This window comes from Oncorhynchus masou, chromosome 21 (assembly GCF_036934945.1).
Source record: "Oncorhynchus masou masou isolate Uvic2021 chromosome 21, UVic_Omas_1.1, whole genome shotgun sequence".
Taxonomy (NCBI): Eukaryota; Metazoa; Chordata; class Actinopteri; order Salmoniformes; family Salmonidae; genus Oncorhynchus; species Oncorhynchus masou.
Genome location: NC_088232.1, coordinates 51,729,046 through 51,748,552, shown reverse-complemented (window position 1 = coordinate 51,748,552; position 19,507 = coordinate 51,729,046). Strand labels below are relative to the sequence as shown.

At 47.6% G+C, this 19,507-nt stretch overlaps 1 protein-coding gene across 2 annotated transcripts in view; it reads right to left on the bottom strand.

Annotated features, from left to right (window-relative positions):
* Positions 1–19,507, bottom strand: part of LOC135508496 (synaptosomal-associated protein 25-B-like) — an 82,687-nt gene that overhangs the window by 15,520 nt on the left and 47,660 nt on the right. For both annotated transcript variants that reach the window (XM_064928744.1, XM_064928745.1), the window contains 2 exons: positions 18,873–18,914; positions 1,655–1,703 (listed from right to left, as the gene is read on the bottom strand). In XM_064928744.1, coding sequence (XP_064784816.1) covers positions 1,655–1,703; positions 18,873–18,914 — 91 coding nt within the window. The remainder of the gene's footprint in view (positions 1–1,654; positions 1,704–18,872; positions 18,915–19,507) is intronic.

Sequence of the window (19,507 nt, the reverse complement as noted above, 5' to 3'; positions counted from 1 at the left end):
ATACAGTATTATAGAAATAACAGAACTACAAAACCATGGTGCCTTTAACTTTCAGACCCCTTGACCTTTTCTACAGCCTTATCCTACAATCGATTCAATAGTCCACCCCCCCCCCCCCCCCGCCCCCCCCCGACATCTATCGACACACAATACAACATAATGACAAAGCAAAAACAGGTTTTAGAATTTTTTTGCAAATTTATACAAATTAAATAAACTGAAATATCACATTTACATTAGTATTAAGACCCTTTATTTAGTACTTTGTTGAAGCACCTTTGGCAGCGATTACAGCCTTGAGTCTTCTTGGGTTTGACGCTACAGGCTTGGCACACCTGTATTTGGGGAGTTTCTCCCATTCTTCTCTGCAGATCCTCTCAAGCTCTGTCAGGTTGGATAGGGAGCACATCTGCACAGCTATTTTCAGGTCTCTCCAGAGATGTTTGATCGGATTCAAGTCCGGGCTCTGGCAGGGCCACTCAAGGACATTCAGAGACTTGTCCCAAAGCCACTCCTGTGTTGTCTTGGTTGTGTGCTTAGGGTCGTTGTCCTGTTGGACGGTGAATTTTCGCCCCAGTCTGAGGTCCTGGGCACTCTGGAGCAGGTGTTCATCAAGGATCTCTCTGTACTTTGCTCCATTCATCTTTCCCTCGATCCTGACTAGTCTCCCGCTCCCTGAAGCTGAAAAACATCCCCACAGCATGATGCTGCCACCACTATTCTTCACCATAGGGATGGTGCAAGGTTTCCTCCAGACGTGACGCTTGGAATTCAGGGCAAAGAGTTCAATCTTGGTTTCATCAGACCAGGGAATCTTTTTAGGGGCCTTTTGGCAAACTCCAAACGTGCTGTCGTGCCTTTTCCTGTGGAGTGGCCACTATCATAAAGGCCTGATTGGTGGAGTGCTGCAGAGATGGTTGTCCTTCTGGAAGGTTCTCCCATCTCCACAGAGGAACTCTGAAGCTCTGTCAGAGTAATCATCGGGTTTTGTGTCACCTCCCTGACCAAGGCCCTTCTCACCCGATTGCTCAGTTTGACTGGGCGGCCAGCACTAAGAAGAGTCTTGGTTCCAAATATCTTCCATTTAAGAATGATGAAGGCCACTGTGTTCTTGGGGAAATCCTGTCTCGGAATCCTTTGACATCATGACTTGGTTTTTGCTCTGACATGCACTGTCAACTGTGGGACCTTATATAGACAGGTGTGTGTCTTTTTAATCAAGTTCAATTAAATTTATCACAGGTGGATTCCAAACAAGTTGTTGATCAATGGAAACAGGATGCACCTTAGCGCAATTTCGAGTCTCACAGCAAAGAGTCTGAATACTTATGTAAATAAGGTATCTGTTTTTTTTTAAACTTGTTTTGGCTTTGCCATTAAGGTTTATTGTGTGTAGATTGATGAGAATTCGTTGTTTTTTAAATCCATTTTAGAATAAGGCTGTAACATAACAAAATGTGGATAAAGTCAAGGGGTTCTGAATACTTTCCAAACTGTTTTTCCTAAAATCCCGATTTAGAAGATTCCCGGAATAAGGAGAGAATATTAAGCAGGAATTCCGTAATCCTCCAACCAGGATTTCTGGGAAACCTGGGATATTTGGGAAAGTGAACAGAATTTTAGAGTGTAATATTGTGTCTCTATAGGGACTTACCTCCCTGCTCATCCAGCATAACCAAAGTCCTGATACCAGCATCTTTACTCTACACACCCCGGGTCAGAAAGACAGGGAAGAAGAAAGGAAGAGAAGAAGAGGTGAGATAAAACAGTTCAGTGTGAACAGAAGAGAAATATAATATATATATATATTATCATCATTATTATTAAATGGAGGGACACTGAGTTAATGCGATCAGTTTCTCAACAGGTATTGATCCAGACATGAGATCATATATATGGGACATCAAATCAAATTTTACTGGTCACATACACATGGTTAGCAGATGTTATTGCGAGTGTAGTGAAATGCAATTCGACAACAACTACCTAATACACACAAATCTAAAGGAATGGATTAAGAATATATACATATAAATACAAAACAAAACAACAACAAAAACAATAGTTTGTGGCATATTAAATACACTGCTCAAAAAAATAAAAGGAACACTTAAACAACACAATGTAACTCCAAGTCAATCACACTTCTGTGAAATCAAACTGTCCACTTAGGAAGCAACACTGATTGACAATAAATTTCACATGCTGTTGTGCAAATGGAACAGAAAACAGGTGGAAATTAGAGGCATTTTTTATAGGCATTTTGTTGTCAGCACATTCAACTACGTAAAGAAAAAAGTATTTAATAAGAATATTTCATTCATTCAGATCTAGGATGTGTTACTTTAGTGTTCCCTTTATTTTTTTGAGCAGTGTATGAGCAATGACAGAGTGGACGTGGGTTGTAGTTTGAGTCAGAGCCATGTACCTAGAGAGTTGGGACAACATTTAGAATGTTGAATATGGTTCTAATAGACCCAGTAAAAGGGGTCTGGGGTCCGATGCTCCATTGACCAGATTGGCACACATTCAACAAATAGTTTTGCTGTTGTAATTATGTCTATTTAACCTTTATTTAACGGATGAGGAGACTTAGGATCTTCAGTTTCATGGCATTGTTTAAATATTCCCCATGTCATGTTAATGGGGAGATAACACTACAAAATTATATGGTAGCCATGTTATGTAAATGCATCCTAATGCAGAAACCTCAATTTAATTTTACCTTTATTTTACTAGGCAAGTCAGTTAAGAACAAATTCTTATTTTCAATGATGGCCTAGGAACAGTGGGTTAACTCAGGGGCAGAACGACAGATTTGTACCTTGTCAGCTCGGGGATTTGAACTTCCGGTTACTAGTCCAACGCTCTAACCACTAGGCTACCCTGCCGCCCCAATGTCCCATCTCTCTAAATACATTGCTGGATAGAGTCAATGTGAAATGCAGTTCATTCATAAGGTGTTCAGGGGTGATGCAGTGATGATACTAGTGCTGAAGTACAGAGGAACTCAGAGCTACGGTGGGAGATGTAACTTCGCCTCCTTAGGGCAAAACAAGGCTCTATTGAAATAAAATAAAATGATCCTATTTGATTTCAGAAAAACCCTGAAGAGTGTATTATCATATCTGCTTTTAGAGAAGGTATGATACAGTGATCTATTAGATTGGCTCAGAACACAACAGGTATAAGGATGACCAAGAAGCTTCTACTAAACAAATTAATATGCTGTGTTGGAGATCCAACCAGGTTTGAACCCCCTTTCCCTGATTGGTCAATGACATAACTGCACTTCCTCAGAGAGGTTCCAACAGCCTGACTTTTTTTTTTAACCTTTATTTAACTAGGCAAGTCACTTAAGAACAAATTCTTATTTACAATGACATACTACACCGGCCAAACCCAGACGACGCTGGGCCAATTGTGCGCCGCCTTATGGGACTCCCGATCGCGGCCGGTTGTGATATAGCCTGGATTCAAACTGAGATGCAGTAACTTAGACCGCTGCGCCACTCGGGAGCCCCTCTCATGTGATTTAAATTATTGTTGCTCGCACGCATACCAAGGAATGGAAAGAGACACGCACGCACACACACCACAACCCCTCAGGCATACACTGAATTCCCTGGCCCCATCACACACAGAATACTGGACATATGCTGACACCATTAACAAGCCGACAACAACCTCACAAAACCTCCATTCAGTTCCATTGGTGGGTTTATAGGAGTTTCTTAACAGGGAGACGAACAAAGGTCAAAGGGCTATTAATGTACGGGCCAGCGCCTTGGGATCAGATCGATGCTTGACCTTCTCAGGGCAGTGTTGGACTCCATATCAATCACCTTTCTGTGATTCCTGTCATATTATCTCCTCAGCTCCATTTCAACCAATTGATGGATGTTTCCCATCAAGGTTTCTGCCCTTGGACCTTCTTCTCCAATGTGTTTAGAAAAGGAGACGAGGAAAGAGGATGTGAGGAATCGAGGAAAGATGAACTGAGAACCAGAGAGACGGCACAGAAGAAGTGTGTCTTGCCTTTCTTGAACTAACCCTCGCACTAGTATCTTCTTACTAGCGCTGACTTGGCTGATAAATTACTTTATTGAGGAAAAAAGTACTTAATATGCCTGCGATAATGTGGTTGTCCCACCTAGCTGTCTGAAGATGAATGTACTGACTGTATGTGGCTCTGGATGAGAGACAGACTGACATTCTGTAAATGTAGAGAAACAGGCCCAGTGAGATGACCGATAACATCAATCCAAACGGACCGGTAATATTTCCACAATAACAGCCAAACTATGAAGTAGTAAGAAGCAGCGGACATGTGGGGCGATGAGACCGTTGGTTATATATTCTGCGGGTTTGCATTATGGCCTGCACAGGTTGACCTTAAAGTGCTTGTGGAATGAATGGCAAAGAAAGCACTTCTTCAACAGAGTCATTAAGATAGAGGCACCAGACATGGGTGATTATTGGGAATAGTGTCACAGGCCACGTTCATGCCTTTTACAAGGTTGAGACCTTTTTCAAAACACCTTACTCTGCTTGTTATGACTCCCAGGCTTCAGGTTGATAACGGACTGAATCACCTGCGGTGAGAGACAGCCCTGAGGGGAGAGAGAGAGAGAGCCCTGGGGGGAGAGAGAGAGAGCCCTGGGGGGAGAGAGAGAGAGAGTCCTGGGGGGAGAGAGAGAGCCCTGGGGGAGAGAGAGAGAGCCCTGGGAGGAGAGAGAGAGCCCTGGGAGGAGAGAGAGAGAGAGCCCTGAGGGGAGAGAGAGAGAGCCCTGGGGGGAGAGAGAGAGAGCCCTGGGAGAGAGTCCTGGGGGAGAGAGAGAGAGAGCCCTGGGGGGAGAGAGAGAGAGCCCTGGGGGAGAGAGAGAGAGAGCCCTGGGGGAGAGAGAGAGAGAGCCCTGGGGGAGAGAGAGAGAGCCCTGGGGGAGAGAGAGAGAGTCCTGGGGGAGAGAGAGAGAGAGTCCTGAGGGAGAGAGAGAGAGAGCCCTGGGAGGAGAGAGAGAGAGCCCTGGGGGGAGAGAGAGAGCCCTGGGGGAGAGAGAGAGAGCCCTGGGGGGAGAGAGAGAGAGCCCTGGGGGAGAGAGAGAGAGCCCTGGGGGGAGAGAGAGAGCCCTGGGGGAGAGAGAGAGAGCCCTGGGGGGAGAGAGAGAGAGCCTGGGGGGAGAGAGAGAGAGTCCTGAGGGGAGAGAGAGAGAGAGTCCTGAGGGGAGAGAGAGAGAGTCCTGAGGGGAGAGAGAGAGCCCTGGGGGAGAGAGAGAGCCCTGGGGGGAGAGAGAGAGAGTCCTGAGGGGAGAGAGAGAGAGAGAGCCCTGGGGGAGAGAGAGAGCCCTGGGGGAGAGAGAGAGAGAGCCCTGAGGGGAGAGAGAGAGAGAGTCCTGGGGGAGAGAGAGAGCCCTGGGGGAGAGAGAGAGAGCCCTGGGGGAGAGAGAGAGCCCTGGGGGAGAGAGAGAGAGCCCTGGGGGAGAGAGAGAGAGCCTGGGGGAGAGAGAGAGAGAGCCCTGGGGGAGAGAGAGAGAGCCCTGGGGGAGAGAGAGCCCTGGGGGGAGAGAGAGAGCCCTGGGGGAGAGAGAGAGTCCCTGGGGGGAGAGAGAGAGCCCTGGGGGAGAGAGAGCCCTGGGGGAGAGAGAGAGCCCTGGGGGAGAGAGAGCCCTGGGGGGAGAGAGAGAGAGCCCTGGGGGAGAGAGAGAGCCCTGGGGGAGAGAGCCCTGGGGGGAGAGAGAGAGAGAGCCCTGGGGGGAGAGAGAGAGCCCTGGGGGAGAGAGAGGGAGAGCCCTGGGGGAGAGAGAGAGAGCCCTGAGGGAGAGAGAGAGCCCTGAGGGGAGAGAGAGGAGAGAGAGAGCCTGAGGGGAGAGAGAGAGAGCCCTGGGAGGAGAGAGAGAGAGAGAGAGCCCTGAGGGGAGAGAGAGAGAGCCCTGAGGGGAGAGAGAGAGCCCTGGGGGAGAGAGAGAGAGCCCTGGGGGAGAGAGAGCCCTGAGGGAGAGAGAGAGAGGAGAGAGAGCCCTGAGGGGAGAGAGAGAGAGTCCTGAGGGGAGAGAGAGAGAGCCCTGGGGGCCCTGAGAGGAGAGAGAGCCCTGGGGAGAGAGAGCCCTGGGGGAGAGAGAGAGCCCTGGGGGAGAGAGAGAGCCCTGGGGGAGAGAGAGCCTGAGAGCCCTGGGAGGAGAGAAAGAGAGTCCTGAGGGGAGAGAGAGAGAGCCCTGAGGGGAGAGAGAGAGCCCTGAGGGGAGAGAGAGAGAGCCCTGAGAGGAGAGAGAGAGAGCCCTGAGAGGAGAGAGAGAGCCCTGAGAGGAGAGAGAGAGCCCTGAGGGGAGAGAGAGAGAGCCCTGAGGGGAGAGAGAGAGAGTCCTGAGGGGAGAGAGAGAGAGGAGTCCTGAGAGGAGAGAGAGAGAGCCCTGGGGGAGAGAGAGAGAGGAGAGAGAGAGCCCTGAGGGGAGAGAGAGAGAGCCCTGAGGGGAGAGAGGAGAGAGAGAGAGCCCTGAGAGGAGAGAGAGAGCCCTGAGGGAGAGGGAGCCCTGAGAGGAGAGAGAGCCCTGAGGGAGAGAGAGAGAGAGTCCTGAGAGGAGAGAGAGAGAGAGAGAGAGCCCTGAGGGGAGAGAGAGAGCCCTGAGGGGAGAGAGAGAGCCCTGAGAGGAGAGAGAGCCCTGGGGGAGAGAGAGAGCCCTGAGGGGAGAGAGAGAGTCCTGGGGAGAGAGAGAGTCCTGAGGGGAGAGAGAGAGAGAGTCCTGAGGGGAGAGAGAGAGAGCCCTGAGAGGAGAGAGAGAGCCCTGAGGGAGAGAGAGAGAGCCCTGAGGGAGAGAGAGAGCCCTGAGGGGAGAGAGAGAGAGCCTGGGAGAGAGAGAGAGCCCTGGGGGAGAGAGAGAGCCCTGGGGAGAGAGAGAGCCCTGGGGGAGAGAGAGAGAGTCCTGAGGGGAGAGAGAGAGAGCCCTGAGAAGAGAGAGAGAGAGTCCTGAGGGGAGAGAGAGAGCGTCCTGAGGGAGAGAGAGAGAGCCCTGGGGGAGAGAGAGAGAGCCCTGGGAGAGAGAGGAGAGAGCCCTGGAGGGGAGAGAGAGAGTCCCTGAGGGAGAGAGAGAGCCCTGAGGGAGAGAGAGAGAGAGCCCTGGAGGAGAGAGAGAGAGCCCTGAGAGGAGAGAGAGAGAGTCCTGGGGGAGAGAGAGAGAGCCCTGAGAGGAGAGAGAGCCCTGAGGGGAGAGAGAGCCCTGAGAGGAGAGAGAGAGCCCTGAGAGGAGAGAGAGAGAGTCCTGAGGGGAGAGAGAGAGCCCTGAGGGGGAGAGAGAGAGAGCCCTGAGAGGAGAGAGAGAGAGCCCTGAGAGGAGAGAGAGAGCCCTGAGAGGAGAGAGAGAGCCCTGAGAGGAGAGAGAGAGAGTCCTGAGGGGAGAGAGAGAGAGCCCTGAGGGGAGAGAGAGAGAGTCCCTGAGGGGAGAGAGAGAGAGCCCTGAGAGGAGAGAGAGAGACCTGAGAGGAGAGAGAGCCCTGGGGAGAGAGAGAGAGCCCTGGGGAGAGAGAGAGAGCCCTGAGGGGTAGAGAGAGAGCCCTGAGGGGAGAGAGAGAGTCCTGAGGGAGAGAGAGAGAGCCCTGAGAGGAGAGAGAGAGAGAGTCCTGAGGGAGAGAGCCCTGAGAGGAGAGAGAGAGTCCTGAGAGGAGAGAGAGAGAGCCCTGAGGGAGAGAGAGAGAGCCCTGAGAGAGAGCCCTGAGGGGAGAGAGAGAGAGCCCTGAGGGGAGAGAGAGAGAGCCCTGGGGGAGAGAGAGAGCCCTGAGGGGAGAGAGAGCCCTGAGAGAGAGAGAGAGCCCTGAGGGGAGAGAGAGAGCCCTGGGGGAGAGAGAGAGAGTCCTGAGGGGAGAGAGAGAGAGAGAGAGAGTCCTGAGGGGAGAGAGAGAGAGAGTCCTGAGGGGAGAGAGAGAGAGCCCTGGGGAGAGAGAGAGCCCTGAGAGGAGAGAGAGAGCCTGAGGGGGAGAGAGAGCCCTGAGGGGAGAGAGAGAGCCTGAGGGAGAGAGAGCCCTGAGGGAGAGAGAGAGAGAGCCCTGAGGGAGAGAGAGAGCCCTGAGGGGAGAGAGAGAGCCCTGAGGGGAGAGAGAGAGAGGAGAGAGAGGAGAGAGAGAGAGCCCTGGGAGGAGAGAGAGAGAGCCCTGAGAGGAGAGAGAGAGCCCTGAGAGGAGAGAGAGAGAGCCCTGAGAGGAGAGAGAGAGAGCCCTGAGAGGAGAGAGAGAGAGCCCTGAGAGGAGAGAGAGAGAGCCCTGAGAGGAGAGAGAGAGAGCCCTGAGGGGAGAGAGAGAGAGCCCTGAGAGGAGAGAGAGAGAGCCCTGGGAGGAGAGAAAGAGCCCTGGGAGTAGAGAGAGAGAGAGCCCTGAGAGGAGAGAGAGAGAGCCCTGAGAGGAGAGAGAGAGCCCTGAGGGGAGAGAGAGAGCCCTGAGGGGAGAGAGAGAGAGCCCTGGGAGGAGAGAGAGCCCTGAGAGGAGAGAGAGAACCATGTTGTACGCAGCCCAGCCACTCCAGGGCCATTATTAGATAAGAGGTCAAAAGTTGAATGAAGACCACCGTAATGATATCACACAGCTGGAGATGGGCCGCACCGCTGTCATATAACTTGCAAGGTCAGCTGTTTATGAAATATGAGGCTGAGGCTCATATGCCCTGTCCTCTATGGACGAGGCTAGTTTGACCCTCCTACTAGATACATGGAAAATAGCACTGATTTCTAAATCATAGGAATCTATTCATGCCCTGTTGTGTGGAAGATGAGATGTTTTATAGATGACATCATCTGCACAGTGACTTACTATTGCCTACAGTAATGAACCATCAGGCATATAGCAGAGGGCGGAGCTATAGGAGGATGGAATCATTGGAATCCTACACTAATGAACCATCAGGTATATAGCAGAGGGCGGAGCTATAGGAGGATGGACTCATTGGAATCCTACAATAATGAACCATCAGGTATATAGCAGAGGGCAGAGCTATTGGAGGATGGACTCATTGGAATCCTACACTAATGAACCATCAGGTATATAGCAGAGGGCTGAGCTATTGGAGGATGGACTCATTGGAATCCTACACTAATGAACCATCAGGTATATAGCAGAGGGCGGAGCTATAGGAGGATGGACTCATTGGAAATCTACACTAATGAACCATCAGGTATATAGCAGAGGGCGGAGCTATAGGAGGATGGACTCATTGGAATCCTACACTAATGAACCATCAAGTATATAGCAGGGGGCGGAGCTATAGGAGGATGGACTCATTGGAATCCTACACTAATGAACCATCAGGTATATAGCAGAGGGCGGAGCTATAGGAGGATGGACTCATTGGAATCCTACACTAATGAACCATCAGGTATATAGCAGAGGGCGGAGCTATAGGAGGATGGACTCATTGGAATCCTACACTAATGAACCATCAGGTATATAGCAGAGGGCGGAGCTATAGGAGGATGGAGTCATTGGAATCCTACACTAATGAACCATCAGGTATATAGCAGAGGGCGGAGCTATAGGAGGATGGACTCATTGGAATCCTACACTAATGAACCATCAGGTATATAGCAGAGGGCGGAGCTATAGGAGGATGGACTCATTGGAATCCTACACTAATGAACCATCAGGTATATAGCAGAGGGCGGAGCTATAGGAGGATGGACTCATTGGAATCCTACACTAATGAACCATCAGGTATATAGCAGAGGGCGGAGCTATAGGAGGATGGACTCATTGGAATCCTACACTAATGAACCATCAGGTATATCGCAGAGGGCGGAGCTATAGGAGGATGGAGTCATTGGAATCCTACACTAATCAACCATCAGGTATATAGCAGAGGGCGGAGCTATAGGAGGATGGAGTTATTGGAATCCTACACTAATGAACCATCAGGTATATAGCAGAGGGCGGAGCTATAGGAGGATGGAATCATTGAGAGAGACTAATGAACCATCAGGTATATAGCAGAGGGCGGAGCTATAGGAGATGGAGTCATTGGAATCTACACTAATGACTCAGGGCAGAGCAATTGTCATCGATTTTACTCATTGGAATCCTCCTGTACTGACCTTCAGTTGCAGAGACAATGACCTCATTGCCCAATCCCACTCCCATCAGTATCCCCAGAGGGCGGAGCTCAGCCATTTGTCAGCCAGAGTCAGTTGCATGACGTATGATATTCATGGCGTGTATGATATAGGACACGTAATTGGAATCCTACACTAATGAACCATCAGGTATATAGCAGAGGGCGGATATAGGAGGATGGAATAATGAACCATGAGAAATGAGGAGGAAGTGGACCTACACTAATGAACCATCGGAAATAGACTTGACGGCACCAGATGCTTCTTTTCAACATGTATTATTTATGGATCAATTTTACACAATGACCCATCAGGTATTACATGGAGATGGAGTCAGTATTACTGTGTGTTAGACAGGCGGAGCTATAGGATGGACTGTCCCACCAACCATTCAGTAAGGGCAGGCCAGATTTCAGAAGTGTTTTCACCATAGATGTGTAGGAGGATGTATGGTTTGCCATCCGGGTGCAAAGTTTTCGGAGCTTTTGTCAATGTCACCTTGTTTGCACACTCAAATATTGGTCACGTTTTCTAAATTCTACAATCTGGACTATCTTGCTCAAGGTGTGAACCATCTATCTGTCCGTCCATTCGTCCGTCTGTCCACCAACCAGCAGCATTGATTATTTTCCCCTTGGACTCTCTCCCTCCACCACTTCCACAGAGTCCTGCTATAACAGACTTTACATTACTGTCTCCTCCCTCCACCACTTCCACAGAGTCCTGACGTATGATATTCTATAACAGACGTTATATTACTGTCTGTCTCCTCCACCACTTCCACAGAGTCCTGCTATAACAGACTTTACATTATGTCTGTCTCCCTCCACCACTTCCACAGAGTCCTGCTATAACAGACTTTACATTACAGTCTGTCTCCCTCCACCACTTCCACAGAGTCCTGCTATAACAGACGTTACATTACAGTCTGTCTCCCTCCACCACTTCCACAGAGTCCTGCTCCATAACATACGTTATATTACTGTCTCCCTCCCTCCACCACTTCCACAGAGTCCTGCTTTAACAGAAGTTATATTACTGTCTGTCTCCCTCCACCACTTCCACAGAGTCCTGATATAATAGACTGCTATTACATTACTGTCTGTCTCCCTCCACCACTTCCACAGAGTCCTGCTATAACAGACTTTACATTACTGTCTGTCTCCCTCCACCACTTCCACAGAGTCCTGCTATAACAGACTTTATATTACTGTCTCTCTCTCCTCATCTTGAACTGCTTAAAGCATATATGGGGATAGACCGATAGATTTAACCCCTCCACCACTGGTTTGTTCTGTGAGGACAGACACTGGGAGACAAGAAGCAAGTACAGGGAGTGAACATTTAATTAGATACGGACATGAAACAAAACAAGGACAGTGTCTGGACGAGGGGAAACAAAACCACATTAATGCAGACACGTGGATGAAACTGAGGAAGTGACAGATATAGGGGAGGCAATCAATAAGGTAATAGAGTCCAAGTGAGTCCCATGGAGTGCTGATGCGTGTAATGATGGTGACAGGTGTGCGTATTGACGGGCCGTCTGGCGCCCTGGAGCGCCAGAGAGGGGCAGTGGGAGCAGGCGTGACAAATCTTTGGATTGAAATATTCAACTGAAATGTATGCCTGATGCTTCACTGCATGTTAAATAGGTGGTCCCACCAGCATCATCACGGGTCAAGATAAAGCTCCTTGATAACTGAGATAAACCTCAGGAAAATCTGTGTCATCTCAGACAACATTATTAGAGTTATTTCTAACAGGGCTCAGAATAGAGTGCTAGACTAAGCTAGACTAGAGTGTTATAATGCTTCATAACAGGGCGACTCAGTGGGTAACTCAGTTTATTGGGGCTGAGTAAAGCTAGACTAGAGTGTTATAATGCTTCATAACAGGGCGGCTCAGTGGGTTACTCAGTTTATTTGGGCTGAGTAAAGCTAGACTAGAGTGTTATAATGCTTCATAACAGGGCGGCTCAGTGGGTAACTCAGTTTATTTGGGGCTGAGTAAAGCTAGACTAGAGTGTTATAATGCTTCATAACAGGGCGGCTCAGTGGGTAACTCAGTTTATTGGGGCTGAGGAAAGCTAGACAAGAGTGTTATAATGCTTCATAACAGGGCGACTCAGTGGGTAACTCAGTTTATTGGGGCTGAGTAAAGCTAGACTAGAGTGTTATAATGCTTGATAACAGGGCGACTCAGTGGGTAACTCAGTTTATTTGGGGCTGAGTAAAGCTAGACTAGAGTGTTATAATGCTTCATAACAGGGCGGCTCAGTGGGTAACTCAGTTTATTTGGGGCTGAGTAAAGCTAGACTAGAGTGTTATAATGCTTCATAACAGAGCGACTCAGTGGGTAACTCAGTTTATTTGGGGCTGAGTAAAGCTAGACTAGAGTGTTATAATGCTTCATAACAGGGCGGCTCAGTGGGTAACTCAGTTTATTTGGGGCTGAGTAAAGCTAGACTAGAGTGTTATAATGCTTCATAACAGAGCGACTCAGTGGGTAACTCAGTTTATTGGGGCTGAGTAAAGCTAGACTAGAGTGTTATAATGCTTCATAACAGGGCGGCTCAGTGGGTTACTCAGTTTATTGGGGCTGAGTAAAGCTAGACTAGAGTGTTATAATGCTTCATAACAGGGCGGCTCAGTGGGTAACTCAGTTTATTTGGGGCTGAGTAAAGCTAGACTAGAGTGTTATAATGCTTCATAACAGGGCGGCTCAGTGGGTTACTCAGTTTATTTGGGGCTGAGGAAAGCTAGACTAGAGTGTTATAATGCTTCATAACAGGGCGGCTCAGTGGGTTACTCAGTTTATTTGGGCTGAGTAAAGCTAGACTATAGGCCAAAGGCAGAGCTGACAACATTACATTAGACAGATGGATAACCCAACACTAACCACATTCACAACCTCTATAAAACGTAACATCACCCCATCAGTCAAAGAGAGCACTTAAGTCTAGGAGCAAAAGGCTCCTCAAAAGCTTCTACCCCCAGGTCATAAGACTGCTGAACAATTAATCAAATGGCCACCGCACTATTTACATCCATCTCCCTCCCTTTTGTACACTGCTGCTACTCGTTGTTTATTATCTATGCATAGTCACTTAACCTCTACCTATATATACAAATTACCTCAACTAACCGCACATTGACTCTGTACCGGTACCCCCTGTATATAGCCTCCACATTGACTCTGTACCGGTACCCTCTGTATATAGCCTCCACATTGACTCTGTACCGATACCCTCTGTATATAGCCTCCACATTGACTCTGTACCAGTACCCCTGTATATAGCCTCCACATTGACTCTGTACCGGTACCCCCTGTATATAGCCTCCACATTGACTCTGTACCGGTACCCTCTGTATATAGCCTCCACATTGACTCTGTACCGGTACCCTCTGTATATAGCCTCCACATTGACTCTGTACCGGTACCCTCTGTATATACCTCCACATTGACTCTGTACCGGTACCCCCTGTATATAGCCTCCACATTGACTCTGTACTGGTACCCCCTGTATATAGCCTCCACATTGACTCTGTACCGGTACCCCCTGTATATAGTCTCCACATTGACTCTGTACTGGTACCCCCTGTATATAGCCTCCACATTGACTCTGTACCGGTACCCTCTGTATATAACCTCCACATTGACTCTGTACTGGTACCCCCTGTATATAGTCTCCACATTGACTCTGTACCGGTACCCCCTGTATATAGCCTCCACATTGACTCTGTACCGGTACCCCCTGTATATAACCTCCACATTGACTCTGTACCGGTACCCCCTGTATAAAGCCTCCACATTGACTCTGTACCGGTACCCCTGTATATAACCTCCACATTGACTCTGTACCGGTACCCCCTGTATATAGCCTCCACATTGACTCTGTACCGGTACCCTCTGTATATAGCCTCCACATTGACTCTGTACCGGTACCCTCTGTATATAGCCTCCACATTGACTCTGTACCAGTACCCTCTGTATATAGCCTCCACATTGACTCTGTACCGGTACCCCCTGTATATAGCCTCCACATTGACTCTGTACCAGTACCCTCTGTATATAGCCTCCACATTACCTATGCATAATCACTTCATACAGATTACATCAACAGCCTCTACCCCGGAAAATGACTCTGTACCGGTGCCTCCTGTATATAGACTCGTTATTGTTATTCTTATTGCGTTCCTTTTTATTCTTAAAAAAAAACTTTAGTCTAATTGGTAAAAATCTAACTCTTCTTGAACTGCACTGTTGGTTAAGGCTTGTAAGTAACCAATTCACGGTAAGGTCAACACACGGTTAGGTCAACACACGGTTAGGTCTACACACGGTAAGGTCTACACACGGTTAGGTCTACACACGGTAAGGTCAACACACGGTTAGGTCTACACACGGTTAGGTCTACACACGGTAAGGTCTACACACGGTAAGGTCAACACACGGTTAGGTCTACACACGGTAAGGTCAACACACGGTTAGTTCTACACACGGTAAGGTCTACACACGGTTAGGTCTACACACGGTAAGGTCAACACACAGTTAGGTCTACACACGGTTAGTTCTACACACGGTAAGGTCTACACACGGTAAGGTCAACACACGGTTAGTTCTACACACGGTAAGGTCTACACACGGTAAGGTCTACACACGGTAAGGTCTACACACGGTAAGGTCTACACACGGTTAAGGTCTACACACGGTTAGGTCTACACACGGTTAGGTCTACACACGGTAAGGTCTACACACGGTTAGTTCTACACACGGTAAGGTCTACACACGGTAAAGTCTACACACGGTAAGGTCTACACACGGTAAGGTCTACACACGGTAAGGTCTACACACGGTTAGGTCTACACACGGTTAGGTCTACACACGGTAAGGTCAACACACGGTTAGGTCTACACACGGTAAGGTCTACACACGGTAAGGTCAACACATGGTTAGTTCTACACACGGTAAGGTCTACACACGGTAAGGTCAACACACGGTTAGGTCTACACACGGTAAGGTCTACACACGGTTAGGTCTACACACGGTAAGGTCTACACACGGTTAGTTCTACACACGGTAAGGTCTACACACGGTAAAGTCTACACACGGTTAGGTCTACACACGGTAAGGTCTACACACGGTAAGGTCAACACACGGTTAGGTCTACACACGGTTAGGTCTACACACGGTAAGGTCTACACACGGTTAGGTCTACACACGGTAAGGTCTACACACGGTAAGGTCAACACATGGTTAGTTCTACACACGGTAAGGTCTACACACGGTAAGGTCAACACACGGTTAGGTCTACACACAGTTAGGTCTACACACGGTTAGGTCTACACACGGTTAGGGCTACACACGGTTAGGTCTACACACGGTTAGGTCTACACACGGTAAGGTCTACACACGGTTAGGTCAACACACGGTAAGGTCAACACACGGTTAGTTCTACACACGGTACGTTCTACACACGGTAAGGTCTACACACGGTAAGGTCAACACACGGTTAGGTCCTCACACGGTTAGGTCCACACACGGTAAGGTCAACACACGGTAAGGTCTACACACGGTACGGTCTACACACGGTTAGGTCAACACACGGTTAGTTCTACACACGGTAAGGTCTACACACGGTTAGGTCTACACACGGTAAGGTCTACACATGGTAAGGTCTACACACGGTAAGGTCAACACACGGTAAGGTCTACACACGGTTAGGTCTACACACGGTAAGGTCTACACACGGTTAGGTCAACACACGGTTAGTTCTACACACGGTTAGTTCTACACACGGTAAGGTCTACACACGGTTAGGTCTACACACGGTAAGGTCTACACACGGTAAGGTCTACACACGGTTAGGTCTACACACGGTTAGGTCTACACACGGTAAGGTCAACACACGGTTAGGTCAACACACGGTTAGGTCTACACACAGTTAGGTCAACACACGGTTAGGTCAACACACGGTAAGGTCTACACACGGTAAGGTCTACACACGGTAAGGTCTACACACGGTTAGGTCTACACACGGTTAGGACTACACACGGTAAGGTCTACACACGGTTAGGACTACACACGGTTAGGTCTACACACGGTAAGGTCAACACACGGTAAGGTCTATGTGACAAATAAAGTTTGATTTGATTTGAACAGCGCTGAACAGATACTCTCCCTGCACCGATACTCTTGCCTGATTGTATTAGCCTTGTGTTGGAGATTTTAAAGCCCACACATCATAGGGAGGGCACTTGTTCGACTCTCACCCTGTTAGTGCTCCTGTGCTACAGAGGATAATTGGAAAAGTATTGACCTGTGTGAGTGGGGCGGGTTTCTCAATGCCTCGGTTAAAGTAATATGTTATTTATCTCCACAACCCAGCCTCATAGCCGTGAAAGAGTTACAATTATAAAAGTGATGTTTTGATGTCAATCTTCAATGTGTGAATGAACAACAATATTGGAACAAAGAACACACTATTCTCGGATTTGATATAACAAATCAAATCAAAAAATGTTTGTTTTTTTGTCACATACACCGAATACAACAGATGTAGACCTTACAGTGAAATTGTAACGGTTTTCGTCTCGGAAGACGAGGAATCATCGGACAAAGCGTAAGCGTGGTAAGTGTTCATGCTTTCTTTATTAAAACTGAACACTAATAACAAAATAACAAACGGAATCACCTGAAACAGTCCCGAAAGGTGCACAACAATAAACAGAAATGAACTACCCACAAAACCCTGTGGGAGAAATCTACCCTAAGTATGGTTCCCAATCAGAGACAACAATAAACAGAAATTAACTACCCACAAAACCCTGTGGGAGAAATCTACCTAAGTATGGTTCCCAATCAGAGACAACAATAAACAGAAATTAACTACCCACAAAACCCTGTGGGAGAAATCTACCTAAGTATGGTTCCCAATCAGAGACAACAATAAACAGAAATTAACTACCCACAAACACCCTGTGGGAGAAATCTACCTAAGTATGGTTCCCAATCAGAGACAACAATAAACAGAAATTAACTACCCACAAAACCCTGTGGGAGAAATCTACCTAAGTATGGTTCCCAATCAGAGACAACAATAAACAGAAATTAACTACCCACAAAACCCTGTGGGAGAAATCTACCTAAGTATGGTTCCCAATCAGAGACAACAATAAACAGAAATTAACTACCCACAAAACCCTGTGGGAGAAATCTACCTAAGTATGGTTCCCAATCAGAGACAACAATAAACAGAAATTAACTACCCACAAAACCCTGTGGGAGAAATCTACCTAAGTATGGTTCCCAATCAGAGACAACAATAAACAGAAATTAACTACCCACAAAACCCTGTGGGAGAAATCTACCTAAGTATGGTTCCCAATCAGAGACAACAATAAACAGAAATTAACTACCCACAAAACCCTGTGGGAGAAATCTACCTAAGTATGGTTCCCAATCAGAGACAACAATAGACAGCTGTCCCCGATTGAGAACCATACCCAAAACAAATCAAAACAAAGAAATACAAAAAGATAGAAAAAGGAACATAGAATGCCCACCCAAATCACACCCTGACCAGGTCAGGGCGTGACAGAAATGCTTCCTTACAGGCTCTAACCAATAATGCAAAAAAAAGGTATTAGGTGAACATTAGGTAAGTAAAGAACTAAAAACAACAGTAAAAAGACAGGCTATATACAGACACTGGTTCGTCAGGCTGATTGAGGTAGTATGTACATGTAGATATGGTTAAAGTGACTATTTTATTTTACCTTTCTTTAACCAGGCAAGTCAGTTAAGAACAAATTCTTATTTTCAATGATGGCCTGGGAACGGTGGGTTAACTGCCTGTTCAGGGGCAGAATGACAGATTTGTACCTTGTCAGCTCGGGGATTTGAACCTGCAACCTTCCAGTTACTAGTCCAACGCTCTACCCACTAGGCTACCCTGCCGCCCCGACTATGTATATATGACATACTACTTATGCACATAGTCCTTTGATAAACTCCACCCCTCCCTCGTCAGGTCTTTAGCTGGTGGAGCGTTACTAGGCAAGTCAGTTAAGAACAAATTCTTATTTACAACGACGGCCTAACCCGGCCAAACCCGGACGGCGCTGGGCCAATTGTGTGCCGCCCTATGCGGACTCCCAAACCCGGACGGCGCTGGGCCAATTGTGTGCCGCCCTATGGCACTCCAAATCACGGCCGGATGCGATACAGCTCCAAGCTATTGGTGAAGAAGCTCAACATACTATATCTAAGAAGATACATTTACAACGACGGCCAATGTTCAATCTATAGAGAGGCCTAGGAGTATAGACTGTTGGCTCTCCATGGTCCAGCTCTACTTTACAGACAGACAGGGTGATGTATGTTCCTATATCCCCTAGATGAGACCATCTGGGGAGTCACATTGAGAGCTACTCATGCATAATACATGCTGGGATATTGGCCCTTCATCCTCTGTCTGTCTATACCGTTTAAAGCACTCAGGAAACAGATACAGCCACAGATTGACAGTACATTTAAAAATCACTACTCAGCCATTTGTCTTCCGGCAAGAAAGAGTGATGCTAGTCCCTCAACTGGGCAGAGTAACGCTCTATGATGCGAGGAGATGTGCTATTTAATGTATAATTCATGTAATCAAACCCGGACCAAACTCTCCATTCACCTTAAAAGGAAATACAGCCGCTTACATTCTATCAGGAAATTAGATCTGTCTCTCAATTTGAATAAGAAAACTGTGTGGTGTGTGTAATGTTAAGATGACCTTACCTCCTCCACCATGGCCAGCATACGCCGAGTGCTCTCCAGCGACTGTGGAGAGAAAAGACCCATATTAGAGAGTTGTTAGATGAATCTCTTCTCTACTACTGTACTATACCACACACCTGGTGATGAACACACCTGGTGATGAACACACCTGGTGATGAACACACCTGTAACCAGTGCTGGTGTCAACTCTATTGGAACTCCATTTTCATTCAGTGAACCCATTTCATAAACAAAATAAACATTATATAATACAAAAATTGAATAATAATCAGATCACCTCCTATATTGACAGAGTTAGTATTTCAGCTCTGTACTCCAGCAATTTGGATTTGAAATGATACAATGACTACGAGGTTAATGTGCAGGACTGTCAGCTTTAATTTGAGGGTATTTTCATCCATATTGGGTGAACTGTTTAGAAATTGTAATGCTGGTGTACAGAGCCAAAACAACAACAATTGAATCACTGTGCCAATATTTGGAGGTGCCGGTCTATAGGAGGATGTATCATTAACATGGATACAGTGAGCTACCAGGTCTTCACATTCCCACTGAATTTATCACATGTTCTCCTCACTCTTCCCTCCCTCCTTTTCCAACAATCTGCTTTTACATAACAATATTTCCCTCTAAAT